This window comes from Anser brachyrhynchus, assembly GCF_964034855.1.
Source record: "Anser brachyrhynchus genome assembly, chromosome: Z".
Taxonomy (NCBI): domain Eukaryota; kingdom Metazoa; phylum Chordata; class Aves; order Anseriformes; family Anatidae; genus Anser; species Anser brachyrhynchus.
The window spans coordinates 66,942,956-66,957,877 of record NC_137697.1 but is presented as its reverse complement, the minus strand read 5'-3'; the positions used below and the strand labels follow the sequence as shown (position 1 = coordinate 66,957,877).

General features: G+C 38.8%; 1 protein-coding gene across 1 annotated transcript in view; it reads left to right on the top strand.

Moving 5' to 3' along the window:
- TEK (TEK receptor tyrosine kinase) overlaps positions 1-11,776 on the top strand; it is a 42,581-nt gene extending 30,805 nt beyond the window's left edge. The window contains exons 12-23 of the mRNA XM_080573973.1: positions 70-363; positions 1,703-2,002; positions 2,417-2,574; positions 3,826-4,036; positions 5,016-5,126; positions 5,485-5,675; positions 6,055-6,168; positions 7,490-7,560; positions 8,175-8,215; positions 8,933-9,029; positions 9,464-9,563; positions 9,673-11,776. Of these exons, the coding sequence (XP_080430099.1) occupies positions 70-363; positions 1,703-2,002; positions 2,417-2,574; positions 3,826-4,036; positions 5,016-5,126; positions 5,485-5,675; positions 6,055-6,168; positions 7,490-7,560; positions 8,175-8,215; positions 8,933-9,029; positions 9,464-9,563; positions 9,673-9,747 (1,763 nt within the window). The 3' untranslated portion in view covers positions 9,748-11,776. The remainder of the gene's footprint in view (positions 1-69; positions 364-1,702; positions 2,003-2,416; positions 2,575-3,825; positions 4,037-5,015; positions 5,127-5,484; positions 5,676-6,054; positions 6,169-7,489; positions 7,561-8,174; positions 8,216-8,932; positions 9,030-9,463; positions 9,564-9,672) is intronic.
- The last annotated feature ends 3,146 nt before the right edge of the window (positions 11,777-14,922 follow it).

The following is a 14,922-nucleotide window of genomic DNA, read 5'->3' as shown; positions in this document are numbered from 1 at the left end:
GGTACCCCTGCTTTGGTTTACATATCAGATGTGAAATGTTGTTCCCTGTCTCACTGTGGCTTCTCCAAGGTCTTCCTCCACCAGAAGGTCTCACTCTCCTTCCAAAAAGCACGACATCGCTGAATTTGTCATGGCATCCTTTAACTCTGAGGACAGAGGACGACATTCGTGTTGAAGTGGAAAGGAAGAGCGTGAATGACAATGGTGACGAGAGCAGTGTTATTACTCAAGTGCCAGGAAATATGTCCACACTGATCATTAAAGATCTTGAGCCCAGACAGCAATACATGTGCAGGGTACGGGTGAACACCAGGTCCCAAGGAGAATGGAGCAACTACCTGTATGCGTGGACTTTCAGTGACAGTAAGTAGCTGATTCACTTCCGTTTAATTCTTCCTCTTTCGCCCAGTGGTCAGAATGATTGTTTCTTAATCACTACATTAAAACTAATCCTTTGTTTTGGGTACACTCAGTTCCTGATGACAATCTGTCGTGGTTGCTATTACTATTATTATAAAGAAAATCTCTGTATTCAAAGGAATTCTTACCTTGGGAATTGTCAGGAACTGATGATGAGCTTTATGGAAAAAAAAAAAAAAAAAGGAAAAATAAGTGAAAAGCTTCGGAATTCACATCTTCTTAATATCAGTATGATTTGTGCTTCTAACACACATAGCCTTTTTTTCTCCTTATAATGATGAACACACAGATTTTCATAATCTAAGCTCTTTTTTAACTCCAAAAAAAACAACACTCAGACCCTGCAGTTCAGCCATGTCAATACAGAAATAGTCAGCTTTTAAGGAAGGAAAAGAAGATACAATGAAAGGTACACATCCCTGTGAGCAAAGTGTAGTTTCAGTGTAGCTACGCTCAAGATCAGTGCCCGTGCTTGAATTCCTGAGTATGAACCGTGCCCTTTCACAGTGCCAAAACAGATGCTCTATCAGAATGAAGTTTGCCTGGCTGATGGGTGCCACTGCCCGAACCCTACACTGGAAAGGTATGCTTCTTCCTCACAACAGGTCATGTGAGGAAGCCCTCAGTGAAACCCTACACGTATTAAAAGAAGTATCAATGGTTCTCATGGGACACCGCAGTATCCCAAACTGCACAAAGAAAAACTTAAGGGTACTTTTTTCCAGCAGAAGGTACTTAGCATAGCCGTCATGGGTGTGTCCAGAAGTCCAGAACTCACCTCTGCTGGTGTTTTTCTGATGAAATTTTGGACTTGATGATCCTTGTGGGTCCCTTCCAACTCGGGATACTTTGCTAAACATCGATAACAATTTCCCTTCCTTCTAACAGCCTGTATCCTGACAGGGAATTGCTCCCTGCAGCAGTGAGGGTGCTCAGAATCACATGGGGACGATGATTCAGTACAGAAGTAAATCAACCCTTTCTGCATTAATTTTAAAGCAATTATGCTGTCCTTGCAGAACAGCTTAGAGCATTCATATCCTTTTTGCAAGGACAGGGCTATACCGAGTACTACTTCAACCTCTGCTGGAAGTACAGAGTACTGCAACATGGGTGATTGCACATGGTTCATAAAACAGTTGTGCTCAGTTACCAAAGCTTGTCAACAAAATTCTTCTCTTTAGCACAACAAAAACACTGAGTAAAGTGTTTGGCCTCTGAGGGAAGGCAGGTGAGGTGATGTGCACTCCAACACTTTTTGTGTGTTTATGTCTGTTCTCAGGAATCCCTCCTGCACCATACAACATCAAGTTTTCTAACACCACTGACACATCTTCAGTCATCTCTTGGACAACTGCTGAGGGTCACTCCATCTCCTCCATCATCATCAGCTACAAAATTTATGGCAAGGCTGAGTACAACCACATCGACATTATCATTAAGAACACCACCATTACTCAATACCATCTCAAGGGCCTCGAGCCAAACACTGTGTACCAGGTTCAGATTAATGCTCAGAACAACATCGGCTTGAGCAACCCAAACACATCCTTTGAACTGAAGACTCTTCCAGAAACTAAAGGTTAGTTATTCCAGCATACCGGACTTGCACAAACCAGGGCTGATGATATAAGCCAGTTAAATAGAGCAAAGTCACACTATCCTTTTTTTTGACTCTCAGTTCCCTACATGGCATCAGTGAAGTGGCAACATACAGCATTTGTGTGTATTCACTAGCAAGTGCCCAACAGCTCATAAATTAATGGAGTTAATCAGATCACTGAATGTGACCTTAGCTCTGCTCTCCCTGAAATAAGCAGGTGCTCACAAATCTGAAAATCAGAGCATACAATGTCTGTGACATTTTTGTAAAACAAGGGGATATACCTATATGTCTTTACGCCGTTTATAAGATGGGAGTGTCTAGCTATGCATTGTTCATGGCTTTTTCAGAATTACCTGGAAATGACAAACTCCTTATGTGCTTCCTCAACAGCTCCATATGAATCAAAAGGAGGCAAAATGCTGCTTATTGCTATCCTTGGCTCTGCAGGGATGACCTGCGTAACAATTCTCCTGGCCTTTCTCATCATGCTGCAGTTAAAGAGAGCCAACTTCCGGCGCAGAATGGCTCAGGCTTTCCAAAATGTGGTGGTGAGTTTCTAGCTTTCCACTGGCAACGTGGCTAAACATTTTTGCCCCATCTTTTGCAGTTGTTTGTTTTCACTTCCTTTTCTTTGGCCTTTCCAAATACAATGTCCTCTTCATGTATGACATTAGCGCTGTTGCTAGTGACCCAGAGCTAAAGCAATCATGGCTACAGGCTATGAGACAGATGACCTGACTTGAAAAAAGATACACACAGTTTATCCTTCTCTTTTCTGTCTTGTTGCCCCTGTGTATGACCAAGTATCAAGCCATGCAGAATGGAAGAGCCTGTTTTCCTTCTGTGAAGCTATGCCGTTTTGAAAACTGCAGTACTTTTAACCATTGCTTTTGAGCATCAGTGACTGATCTGCCACATTTTTTTAACCAGGGGAGAGCACAGCAGGGATCAGTCAGTGGCAACATTGTAGCTTTGGCAGTGATGAAATTGCTGAAGTCTGTAGTATCACGTAGAGCTCTCTCTCTGCATATACTCATATCCTTCTGTAGCTTCTGCCTCACTCAGCTTTCCAGTGTTATCTCTCACTTCAAAGGGGAACCCATGAAGGCGAATGAAGCTGGGCCAAAGAACTTCTCCAATTGGATCTCCACAGGTTATTTCTTAAAAAGGGGACCAGGGGATCCCCTTTTTAAAGGGGACTCATTCAAAAAGATGAGTGGTCTCCAGGCCACAAAATGAGTCCCCAGGCCACACAGAATTGCTCCTGCGCCTTGTCTTGAAACTTTTCCCCAAAAAAGTGTTTATTGGGCACGTGTGGCTGAAGTGGAGATGTCTCAAGTACGGAGGAGAATCATTTCCTCTCTTTTCTTTCTTTGCATTGTCTTTCCTCAGTCTTCCTACTGAGCCTGATTAGCACGGTGTTTACTCAAGACAAACAAAGAGATAAATCTTACCCTGAGACTTAAAACTGGTTCTAAGATCAATTTTATCAAATGATTTTTGCCTATCTCTTTCACCTTCATTACTTAGAAAATTGTTCAGGATGCCTAGTACAAAGGTACTTATGCATAAATTAGAAACCTGATTAATTTTGTAGATCTAGGTACAAGTGCTTGCTGCAGCCAGTATCTAAAGTAGGTGTAGTTTGCTAACGTACTCGCTCGTGTGTAAGCACGAGATGGTTCAGGTTGTGTGTGTGTGTACACCAGTGAGCACATATGTATTCAGGGAGGGTAAGCATGGTATTGCTCAGTAAAGAAGAAATCGTACTTAATGTGATTTGCTTAACTCTGTTACAGAGGGAAGAGCCAGCTGTACAGTTTAACTCAGGTACTCTCACTCTGAGCAGGAAAGCCAAAAACAGCCCAGATCCCACCATTTATCCAGTTCTTGAGTGGAATGACATCAAATTTCAAGATGTGATCGGGGAAGGTAACTTTGGACAAGTCTTGAAAGCACGAATTAAGAAGGATGGCTTACGCATGGACGCTGCGATTAAAAGGATGAAAGGTAGTAAAGATCAGACCCCAAGACTGTAGACTTCTCTTGACTGTGTTTTTTTTTCCAAGTATTCCTCTGTCTTAAGAAGTGCTTAGTAGAACCCTCCTAATGTTTAAATAAATATTCAAAATTACTATATTGACTATATTACTATAATTGACATTATAATGGCAGATACTAGGCCAAGATTTGTGTTCCGGCAAAGACTGCATTTCTGCTCTGTCATGTTGGTCTATATTTCTCTTCAAATGCTAACATCATTAAGGATTATTAATTTTGCACTTCACAGACTAGTACAAACTTCACATGTGAGTTTATTTGCAAAGGAGGAGCCATTAAAACATGCACTTGATAGAAACAGGTGCACTGAGCTAGCCTTGGGGCACAGCATTTAGTTATCTCACCTCATCTAGTCACAGATAACTACATCTCTGCATCCGTACATACATATACTAAATCAAGGGTCACTTGCTTTCTTTGTACTCATTGGGCCTGACTGCCATGTTCCAGAGAGAACTACAATGCATGGAATACTGCAAGAACGTACGTATTTTTTGCAATTCACTAGATCGTTATGTAGGCAAATTGGGAGACACTCAAATATGATCACCATTAAAAAATGAGCCAAGGTCTGCATGCAGGCAGAAATAATCAAAAGCACACAAAAGGAGAGACTTTTAGGCAGCTAGCTGCAGTATGATCTGCTATGACTTTTTACCTTTTGAAATAAGGGAAGTGACAGATGTGTAATATTAAAATGCTTTCTTTCTCCGGAGATGGCTGCTACAGACATTAGATTCTCTCTTTTTTTCCTCTTGGAATGAAAAATCGTATTTTTAAAGTAAATATTAATGTATCTTAGAGTTTTCCTCTTTCTATTGGGAATGAAGCTGTAGTGCCCCAGGCAGCCCAGAGTCTTCATAATTAACAATATAATCCTAAATTCAGTTCAAAGGAAAACATAAATACACACTGATTTGATTTTCAGAGTATGCCTCAAAAGATGACCACAGAGACTTTGCTGGAGAACTTGAAGTCCTTTGTAAACTTGGTCATCATCCCAACATCATAAATCTTCTGGGAGCATGTGAACATCGGGGTAAGACACTATTGAATACATGCACTTCAAAAAATCATTAAAAACCACCAACAACAAAAACAGTATAGATTCATATTGTCCATAGAAACACCAGCTCATGAACAGGTTTTTCTGTGCAACACTTACGTTAAAAAGCCAAATACACTTGGCGTTAGAGCTACAAGTCCATGTTAATCCATCAGAAATTATGTTCACCAGTAGTTCTAAATTCTCTATTACACGTAGGAGTTACATTGTTTGGTATTTCCCCATAAATCTGTTTTATGTTTATTTTATCTTTACTTATATCAGTGTAGGTTTTCAAATACTATTGCTGAACGTCTTTTACTTTGTGATACACTATCTGATTTTTCATTAGGATATCTTTACCTTGCCATCGAATATGCCCCTCATGGAAATTTACTGGACTTCCTTCGGAAAAGCAGAGTGCTAGAGACAGACCCAGCATTTGCCATTGCCAACAGTACTGCATCTACACTTTCCTCTCAGCAACTTCTCCATTTTGCAGCAGATGTCGCTAGAGGGATGGACTACCTGAGCCAGAAACAGGTCAGTCCTAAATTTTCTACCCACCAAGAGCAGAGTATTAATTTTTCAGGGACTACGCTTTTAAATGAGATCAATATAAGGTTTTAATTTTAGCTTTGATAGCACATACTAGGTGACCATTATCTTGTTGTGTTCACTCAGCCCTATCAAATACTACGTCACAGGGAATCAAGGAGGAGGCATTCAAACTTACATATGACGTGGTAACTAAGTGCTTTCATCTTTAGCTAAAGTTTAAAATGTTCTTGGTAATGGCATTGTAAGCCATTTGTTTTGGTTTTCATTTTTATTCTGAATGCTTACAATTTTCAGTAGAGCATTCAAATAACACGTTTCAAGCTCACAGATACCATAGTGATTTCTGTTTTTTAAATTTTAGTTTATTCATCGAGATTTAGCAGCAAGAAACATCTTGGTTGGAGAAAACTATGTTGCAAAAATAGCTGACTTTGGCTTATCCAGAGGTCAAGAAGTTTATGTTAAGAAGACCATGGTAAGAATCAAAAGCCATATATATAGTCTGTTCTCATTTTTGTTTTCTTGTTTCTTATTTTGTATTGTAATATAAACAAACATGTAAACTCATAGGTACTACAGAACTAATTATATATATAATTACAATATACTAACATGTATAAATATTTATATTAACTATTAATACACATGCATTACCTGTAAATCAGCTCTATAACATGTTTATAATATACATAATTGAAAATTACTTCTATGAAGATGGATGGCAGTATAATAACCAATTTTGTAATCAGTAATGAGATTTAGTTCAATTCTATATAGAAATACATAGAACATACATTTGATATATGATGAAAATGTGTATCTGAACAGCTGTGAGAATTAAATTTTTGTGCCAGAATTTATCTGGCTGGGGCAAGCTAGTTTAATTTTATTGAACAAGCACAAAGTTAACAAAACAGTAATAACAGACACACCAGGATCTATGAGTTGACAAAACAGCTGTTCAGAGCTAATACTTTGGAAGACATAGAAGAGAAAGATGTCTAATAAACATCAGACAACCACAGACCAGGAATAACACTGGGTGATCAAGGGAATGGGACTGCTTAGAGACGCATGACAAGGATTATTTCCAATTTGTCTTGAGATGCTGGTTGGATAAATTTTGTTAGCTTTAGCTTAAACTGTCCCTTCGGTATGTAAACGTACAAATCAAGTCACAGAACAATTAAAGTAATAAATCTAATTACTTAATAAAGTTTACTTGCTTATAGTCAATTTTCATAAATATAACATGTAGAACAATTGCTGGGGATTCAATTGTGGTATCTATTGGAGCGGGTCCAAAAGAGGGCCATGAAGATGATCAAGGGGCTGGAGAACCTCTCCTGTGAAGCCACGCTGAGGGAGCTGGGGCTGCTAAGCCTGGAGAAGAGAAGGCCCTGGGAAGACCTCATTGCAGCCTTCCAGTACCTAAAGGGGGCTTACAGGAAAGATGAGGAGAGACTCAGGGAGTGCAGTGGCAGGACAAGGGGTAATGATTTTAAACCAAAGGAGGGAGGTTTTTATTAGATATAAGGAAGAAATTCTTCATTGTGACAGTGGTGAGGCACTGGAACAGGTTGCCCAGACAAGTTATGGATGCCCCATCCCTGGAAGTGTTCAAGGCCAAGTTAGATGGGGCTTTGGGCAACCTGGTGTAGTGGGAGATGTTCCAGTCCACGGCAGGGTTGTGGAGTGGACTACATGTTCTTTAAAGAATCCAATCCAAATCGTGTTATGATTCTATATTGTTATTCCAACCACCAACAAACCAACTTTCATGAAATAATTTCCAGGGACGGCTTCCAGTGAGATGGATGGCAATTGAATCTTTGAATTACAGTGTTTACACCACTAATAGTGATGTGTAAGTATGTTTTTAAGTGGTCTTTTTAAAATAAACATTTTTTTTTCAATATCAAGGAAAGTTAGATAGCAAGTATAAAGACATGCACTGAACACAAAAAAACCCACAAACTATGTCAGTATGAGTAAGCAAATGGCAAGAAAAAATGGAAATCAACAGCAAAAATAGTTACTTTTATTTCATCAGAAATGTCTGAACTCGTGTCCACAAGCTAATTAGATTTGGGTTACTAATAGAGGTGTATTTCTCACTTGAAATAAAAAAATCTTCTGAATTCTCAGGTGAGTCAAAGGAAATCAGTATTTTAGTCAGGAACCTGGAACTGATATTTAGCAAAGCAATTCTGTAAGAGTGCTATTTTTGCTGAGAGCGTTTAAGTCTAGTCAAGAACTCTGTCTGATGGACTTACACGGAATTAATTTTGCTAAAGATCTCGTTCCAAGCGCTCCAGTTCTACGAACCCTAAAAGTACACAAAAATTGGTAAGAAAAAAAAATAGGTTGATTGACTCACACTTCTTTTTGTTCTCTGATTATTAGCAAAATTACCTACCATTTTAAAATACGGTATCTTGTTGCATTCTGGTGGCACTCAATAATACTCCTCTCTTGTAGATGGTCATATGGTGTCCTGTTATGGGAAATTGTTAGCTTAGGTAAGTATGTGGATTTTGTTTTGCACAAATGAACTCATCTGGGTCAAGCAACCTCTACTCATTCAGTCTGCTTACAGTTCCTTGCTTTGCATCACACTGCATTTTTTGTCCTGTTTCATTTGACAGAAGCTTCTTTCTTGGAAATACAGTCATCACATTTTCAGTTCAGATACCATTCTAAATGAGAAAAACATCATGACCATATTTTCATGGCACTGTAAAACCCAGAACATATCTAAACGTAAAATTCAGCATATCACACAATTTGTAGCCTTAAACCAAAATGCTACAATATTGATGGGTGGCTTTTGATCATCCCCCTCAGTTTTAAGTCAATATTTACATTGTAAATACTTCTTTTTGCCAAACTTCTCCAAGTACTGTCGAAGAAAATTTTTGAACATTAATAAAACTTGAGGGGTTTGTTGTTTTTTTTGTTTGTTTGATTGGTTTGGTTTGGTTTTGTTCTTGAGTAGTTGAAAAGCTACTGTTTTGTTGTTACTGCTTCCATGCTGCTTAATGCACAGTTTGAAGAGAAGAATGAAAGCCAGTATAAATTTTTATCACCTACAGGGCTGGTATAAAAACATACTGTCTAATGCTGGACTAATTCACCTATTACTGAGTCTGTCATTGTTTTTCCTATCACTATGAAATTACATTTTTTAATTAAAAATAAAAAGTAATGTTCATGACAATGATTAAACCCTGCTTTAGGTGGAACACCATATTGTGGAATGACATGTGCAGAACTCTATGAAAAATTGCCTCAAGGGTACAGACTGGAAAAGCCTCTCAACTGTGATGATGAAGTGTAAGTAACTGCCTCGGCAAACACAAAACGGAACACAGCATCATCTATAGGAAATAAACAATGTCTACAAGAAACTAGTTTTTTTTTTTTATAAAAACAAAAATTACATTAAAAATGTAAGGGTACACAAGTGGAAATTATTTCAGGCCCTTTGTGCCCAGCATGCACTGTTATTTGCAATGAGCCCTTTCCGAGGCTTCCCGCTCCTGCCAAATATACTGTTCTCTATGCAATATGGCTGGGCTTTCACTCAAAGAGAGGTTCTTGATTATTCCATAGAAAATTTTTTTTTTCCAGACAGAAACCAAACGTTGAAAATATAAACCCAGATATGTATACAAGTCCACTTTTCTTTTAAAAATAATAAATAAACAAGAACTAACAGCTCTAACCTATGTGTCTAAACCATCCAGTGTTGGTGTTTGCTTTTAAAGGTATGACCTAATGAGACAGTGCTGGAGAGAGAAACCATATGAAAGACCATCATTTGCTCAGATATTAGTGTCACTGAACAGGATGTTAGAAGAAAGAAAGGTAAGAATGAATCCACAGAAATGAATCAGGCCATGAATAATTTCAATATAGTTTAGGATTCTTGAGGTAATGCAAGTTGTATCACACTCTTTGCTTGCTTCCTTCCCAGACCTATGTGAACACTACCCTATACGAGAAGTTTACCTATGCAGGCATTGACTGCTCCGCTGAAGAAGCTGCTTAAGACAGAAGAAATCTACATTCACCAACGATGTATTAAACAAAACCAAAACTCAATCTGCTGGAGCCCAAAATGTGATGTGCTGTGTAGAACCGTGTATAGTTCTAACTGTATATAATACAGTAATACTGTTTTACTACAGATATCTATGTGTATATCACACAGTAACCCCTGCCTCCACAGACTGTAGGAGTGTACATACAGCTCTGAGTAGGAATAGACTGAAGTCATAAAATCTGCTTTCATATGCAGGGTATTCTTCTTTTCTAGTCATGTAGATGAAGTGTATACATTACGATTATTGTAGTGCGTTACATGTTGCCATCTTAGACATGTTTGATACTTTTCAAGAGCTACTGATAGCAAAGTCAGTAACTTACAGCAGTATTTCATATACATTTTAATTGTGATTCAAACAAAAATGTTATGCTCTATGTGACAGTGGTATTTGCAAGCAGATGCCAATCCAGTATTGTGACCAAGAATACTAAGATTCCTATTTGAAAGTAAAAGTAAGGTTGTAGAAATAATCTGTTCAAAAATTCTGCTGACACTTGTAAGATATAAGGAATAATATTGCTTTTCCAGCATCCAGTTTCACAGTGTTTGCGTAACTTCTAAAAACAGGCATATATTTTGAAGTGTTTGATGCTATCTGAGGCAGCCATACAGCAATTATGAAGCACAGGGCTGAAGAACATAATACATCAGCCTGGATATAAATGAGGCTTTTTCAATTTGTATTTCATTTGATAATTATCCTGCATAATTATAAATTACTACCTGTTATGTACAAGCAGGATTTACTTACTTTTTCTTATTTTATCCCTTACGCAGGTTGTTGTATGGTATGGCCTCTTAGAAATGCTTTACAAAAATGCTTCAAAACAATGGTATCTGGCCTGCCTGAAAGATCTTCCAGCCCTTAGGTGAGACAAACAGAGACAGGATTGGCATTACCTCCTGGCATGAAGTCAGTCACTTGGGATCCTGCAGACTTACCTCATTCAAACTTCACACATCTGCTAATTTCATGCTTTGCACAAATGTTACCCTTATCCCCCAGGGACTCACCGGCTCATAACTGACCATCGGATCACGGTGACTTTCTAGCTGAGTGAATCTGGTCACTCCCTGGCACCTGGAAGAGGCTAGAGAGAACAAAATAGAAAGGTTTCCTTCTGATGCTTAGTTTGTGAGTGGCTTGGTTACAAGGCAGGGATACTACAGCAGAATACAGGGTTACGTAACTGGCATATATCAGTCCTTACTCAAATAGAAGAAGCACTAAAAGCCTCATTAAAAGGGAGTCCAGCAGCAAACAAGGACGCTGAGATCATGTGCACTGCCTTGAGATTGGCAGAGCTTGCACTGTAATTACAAATGCTACAAGCTGAGTTTACAGAGATTGCACAGACTCACTGGACTAAGGGAACCTCAGCAGAACTCTTCAAAAATAGGAGAGAAGAAACAAATTCCACAAATTCCAGGTATTTTTTATAAAAGACTACTTGGCAAGGCACCTTTGAAGTATGGGGATTGCATTTGGCTGTCTGACCAGGTTTCTACAGGTCAGCAACATGAACAGGAAGGGACCTCCATAGATGCCCTGGCAGACAGTCAATGCTGGCTAAAAACTTCTGGTAGAAGTTCTCCACTTTCTGTAAATAATTTTTCATGGGTCCAAAACAGCTTGTTGTCCCACACGTCTGAGAAGCAGACACTACTGACTGTTCTACTACTTGATGTAAGCCCATTTTTCTGTGGCAAACTTTTATTTTAAGCAATGTCATGTAAGGAAAGATCAGTCATTCACCAGCCCAGTAGGTCTTAATGCTGTCTGCATTTTAAGTGTTGAAGTCCTCTGTAATTTTATCTGAAGGGCATTTAAATGTTTTTGTAAATGTTCTTCAGAACCTCAGTTAACATTGTGGTAACATTGTGGTATGCATAAACTTTACGATTTGCTCTAATGAAATTTAAAGATTATTTTTAAGTTGTCATTTGAAAAATATACAGAAGTAATAACCCCGATACACAGCTTGAGATGTCTCTATTAGATCTATACATCACAGAACTACAGCTATTAATAGATTACTTGCTTCTCCACTTGCAACATGCACTGTGTGTTCCACACTCAATATCTAGATATTACTCTGTTAACCAGGACTGGAAAATCTGATTTATGGCGGTTTGTGGCATAAAAAGGTTTTCAGCCTACCCATTAGTGGTTGTATGCTCCGGCTTCCACAACACATTATATCAGATCCCATGTCCCCCCGTATCCTCAAATGTCTTTGTTTCTCTGCTGTTAAAAGCATAACACTATCTGCTCCCAACAGTTACTATTCTAAATACCTCATGTCCTAACATCCTTTATACACTTGTACATATTTACACCTGCCTACTTCTATGCACAAGCCTACTCTGTCACCAGCTCTTCTACACATTGCTTTTTGATAGTACTTCCATAGTTTTCTCATATTTTCTCACATACTGTTACCAAGCTCATAGTAAGGACAAGTCTATGCTTGGGAAAGAATAGAAGAATTTCAGACAAGTGGAGCCGGACGTGCTTTGAGGAGTATGTGACATACAATGGAAAGGTAACTGTTTACAGTCAAGAATTATCGATAGTTTGAAATTATCAGACACCTATTCAGAGAGAGTGGAGCCTTAAAAAAAAACAAACACATAGAAGAAACACTTGCATACAACTTCTCCCGCAGAAATTCTCTCCATCTCTCACTTTGGTTCAGTGCAATAGTTCTGATTGTTCAACAGTGAGTGCAGTTAGAGAAAAAACAAGTCCTTAACACTTCCAAGGAAATCTCAAGCGCTACAGAAGCACACAGCATATTTGGCAGGAAAGCTAAGAATAGTTCTGAGAACAGACATCACCTACTAGAATAACAAAAAGTTTCACCAGACACCATGGGGGGGGGGGGGGGGGAGGGGAGCGGAACGAGTGTCCAAACAAGAACCTTTACCCTCATTAGACTGGCCAAAAAGTAAAGCATAATTGCCCTGAGGCTGTCTGAATTCAGCTACTGTGCTCAAAGGTGGCACTTCTCCTACTCCTCAGTAACAAAAAAGGAAAAACACATCTCGTCTCAAATGATAGGTATATTCAATTCCTACTTCTCTGTGGACAGATTGACTTTAAACTTATGTTTGAAGTCACACACAGCCCCTTCTCCGCTGCCCAAAACATAATGGTTGGGCATTTGCTTAAAAAAATGTAGTGTTGACCGTTACATCAGAATGTGCATAAGTACCTGCTAGATAGAAGTTAGGAAGATGGAGATGTGCTCTTTTCAGCGATATCCAGCGACAGGATAAGAAGCATTGGGCACAAATGGAAATACAGGAAATTCCATTACGGGTGGTCAATCCATAGAAGAGGTTGCCCAAAGAGGTTGTGGTCTCCATCCCTGCAGATATTCAAAACCTGACTGGACGCAGCCTTGCTCTGAGCAGAAGGCTAGGCTAGATGATCTCCCAAGATGCCCTCCAGTCTCAGCTATTCTGTGATCTCTGAAAGACTGAAGAAGGAGGAAATGCAGAAAATAAGCAGAGGCCCAGATAAAGCAACTGAATTACATAGGCCTAGTTCAACAATACAAGTTTTGCCTCTTACTGTTAATTCCCTCCCTGTGCTGCTACGTGACATTCCTGCTTCCAACACACCATTATGTCTTTCCCTGAACCATTCTGTGATCCTGAGCCACATACTGATCAGCCATTACCATGTGCAGTGCCACTGCTCGGTCACAGGGGAACTCAGATTAAACAACAGTTGGAACAAACAGCCTGGAGCACTTTGGATTGCTAAATCAAAATCCTCAAATCTAGCAAACTTACTATTATGTTTCCTTATAACTTTTCAGAGCTATTTCACATATTCCCTTACCAGCACAACATACAATATAGGTGGTGATATCCTCACAGTATGAGGCAGAAGCTTCAGCAAGTCCCTCCAAACTGCCGGTTACAATCAGACCACACCAAGTCTCCCACATCTCGCAAACATGAGCTAAAATTCTGTCTCTTGAAGATGCTGTGTCACATTTTGCAGTAAAGTCTTCATCATAAACATACACTGGAAAAAGTGTGCTTAGAGCAGCAGAAAGATAACTCAATCCCTGGAGCAATGACTTAAACCTAACTGCTCTTCTATTCACAACACCTTTCAGTTTTCGCAAAACTTCACTACGTCCAGGATCAGAGGATTGTTCCATTTTGCCAATTTAAAAAAAAAAAAAAAATCTAAAATTCTTTGACATGTTGTGCATAGTATTTTTATCAATACTCAACTACACAAAAAAGGTATGAAGAGGACAAAAATCAGACAACGGATGTTCTTTGGATTGCCTATAAAATCTGAGTTATCAGCTTGATCACTGCTAACATTTAGCAGAGAAACCTGTGTTAGTCATCCAACAAAGTGTAACAAATTCTACAGAGTAGGTATTCATCTCATTCCTCAGATTCACCCAAAGCCAAATAATAACAGCAATCTTCACAAAAAAGACCCACTTTCAAAGCTAGGAGTTCCAGGATCCAGTAGCAAGTACATCCTCCTTAAAAAAAAAAAAAGACACTTCAAAGCCATTCTGTAAGCTGTAGTAAGGTGTTTTGGTTTTTTTAAACCACAATCTGAGTATTGAAGACAGGACAATTAACAAACAACACTACTTCTAACCACAGCTATTACCTCAAAGTATATCACAGAACAGGAGACATGCCCTAGAGACTGAAAAAACATAAAAAGCAAGCACATTAATTTTTTTTTCTTCAATTTAAATCTAGTCATGCAGTTTACTCCTTGTTATTATGCACAGCATGCCCATGACAACTGCAAGATCTTCTTTACGCTACTCATGTTACAGGGACCTCAGTCAAGACCATTTTCCCCCCACATGCAATATTTTTTCAGGAATCAATGTAAAGCATATCTTCATCTTTACGGTCCTTTAAAAACAGACATTTTTGTACATTTTCTTTTTATTTTCTTTCATTTCCTTCACACAGAAGTGGCAACAAGACTTTAAAATCTTGAACTTACATCCCTTTGTGAACGTAGCAGATGCTGAATTCTGCCTTAAGAGGGAGGCAAGGAATTACAGCTTATAGTGTAGTCCAATTCTAGTTAAAGTAATAAGCATGTTTATTTCT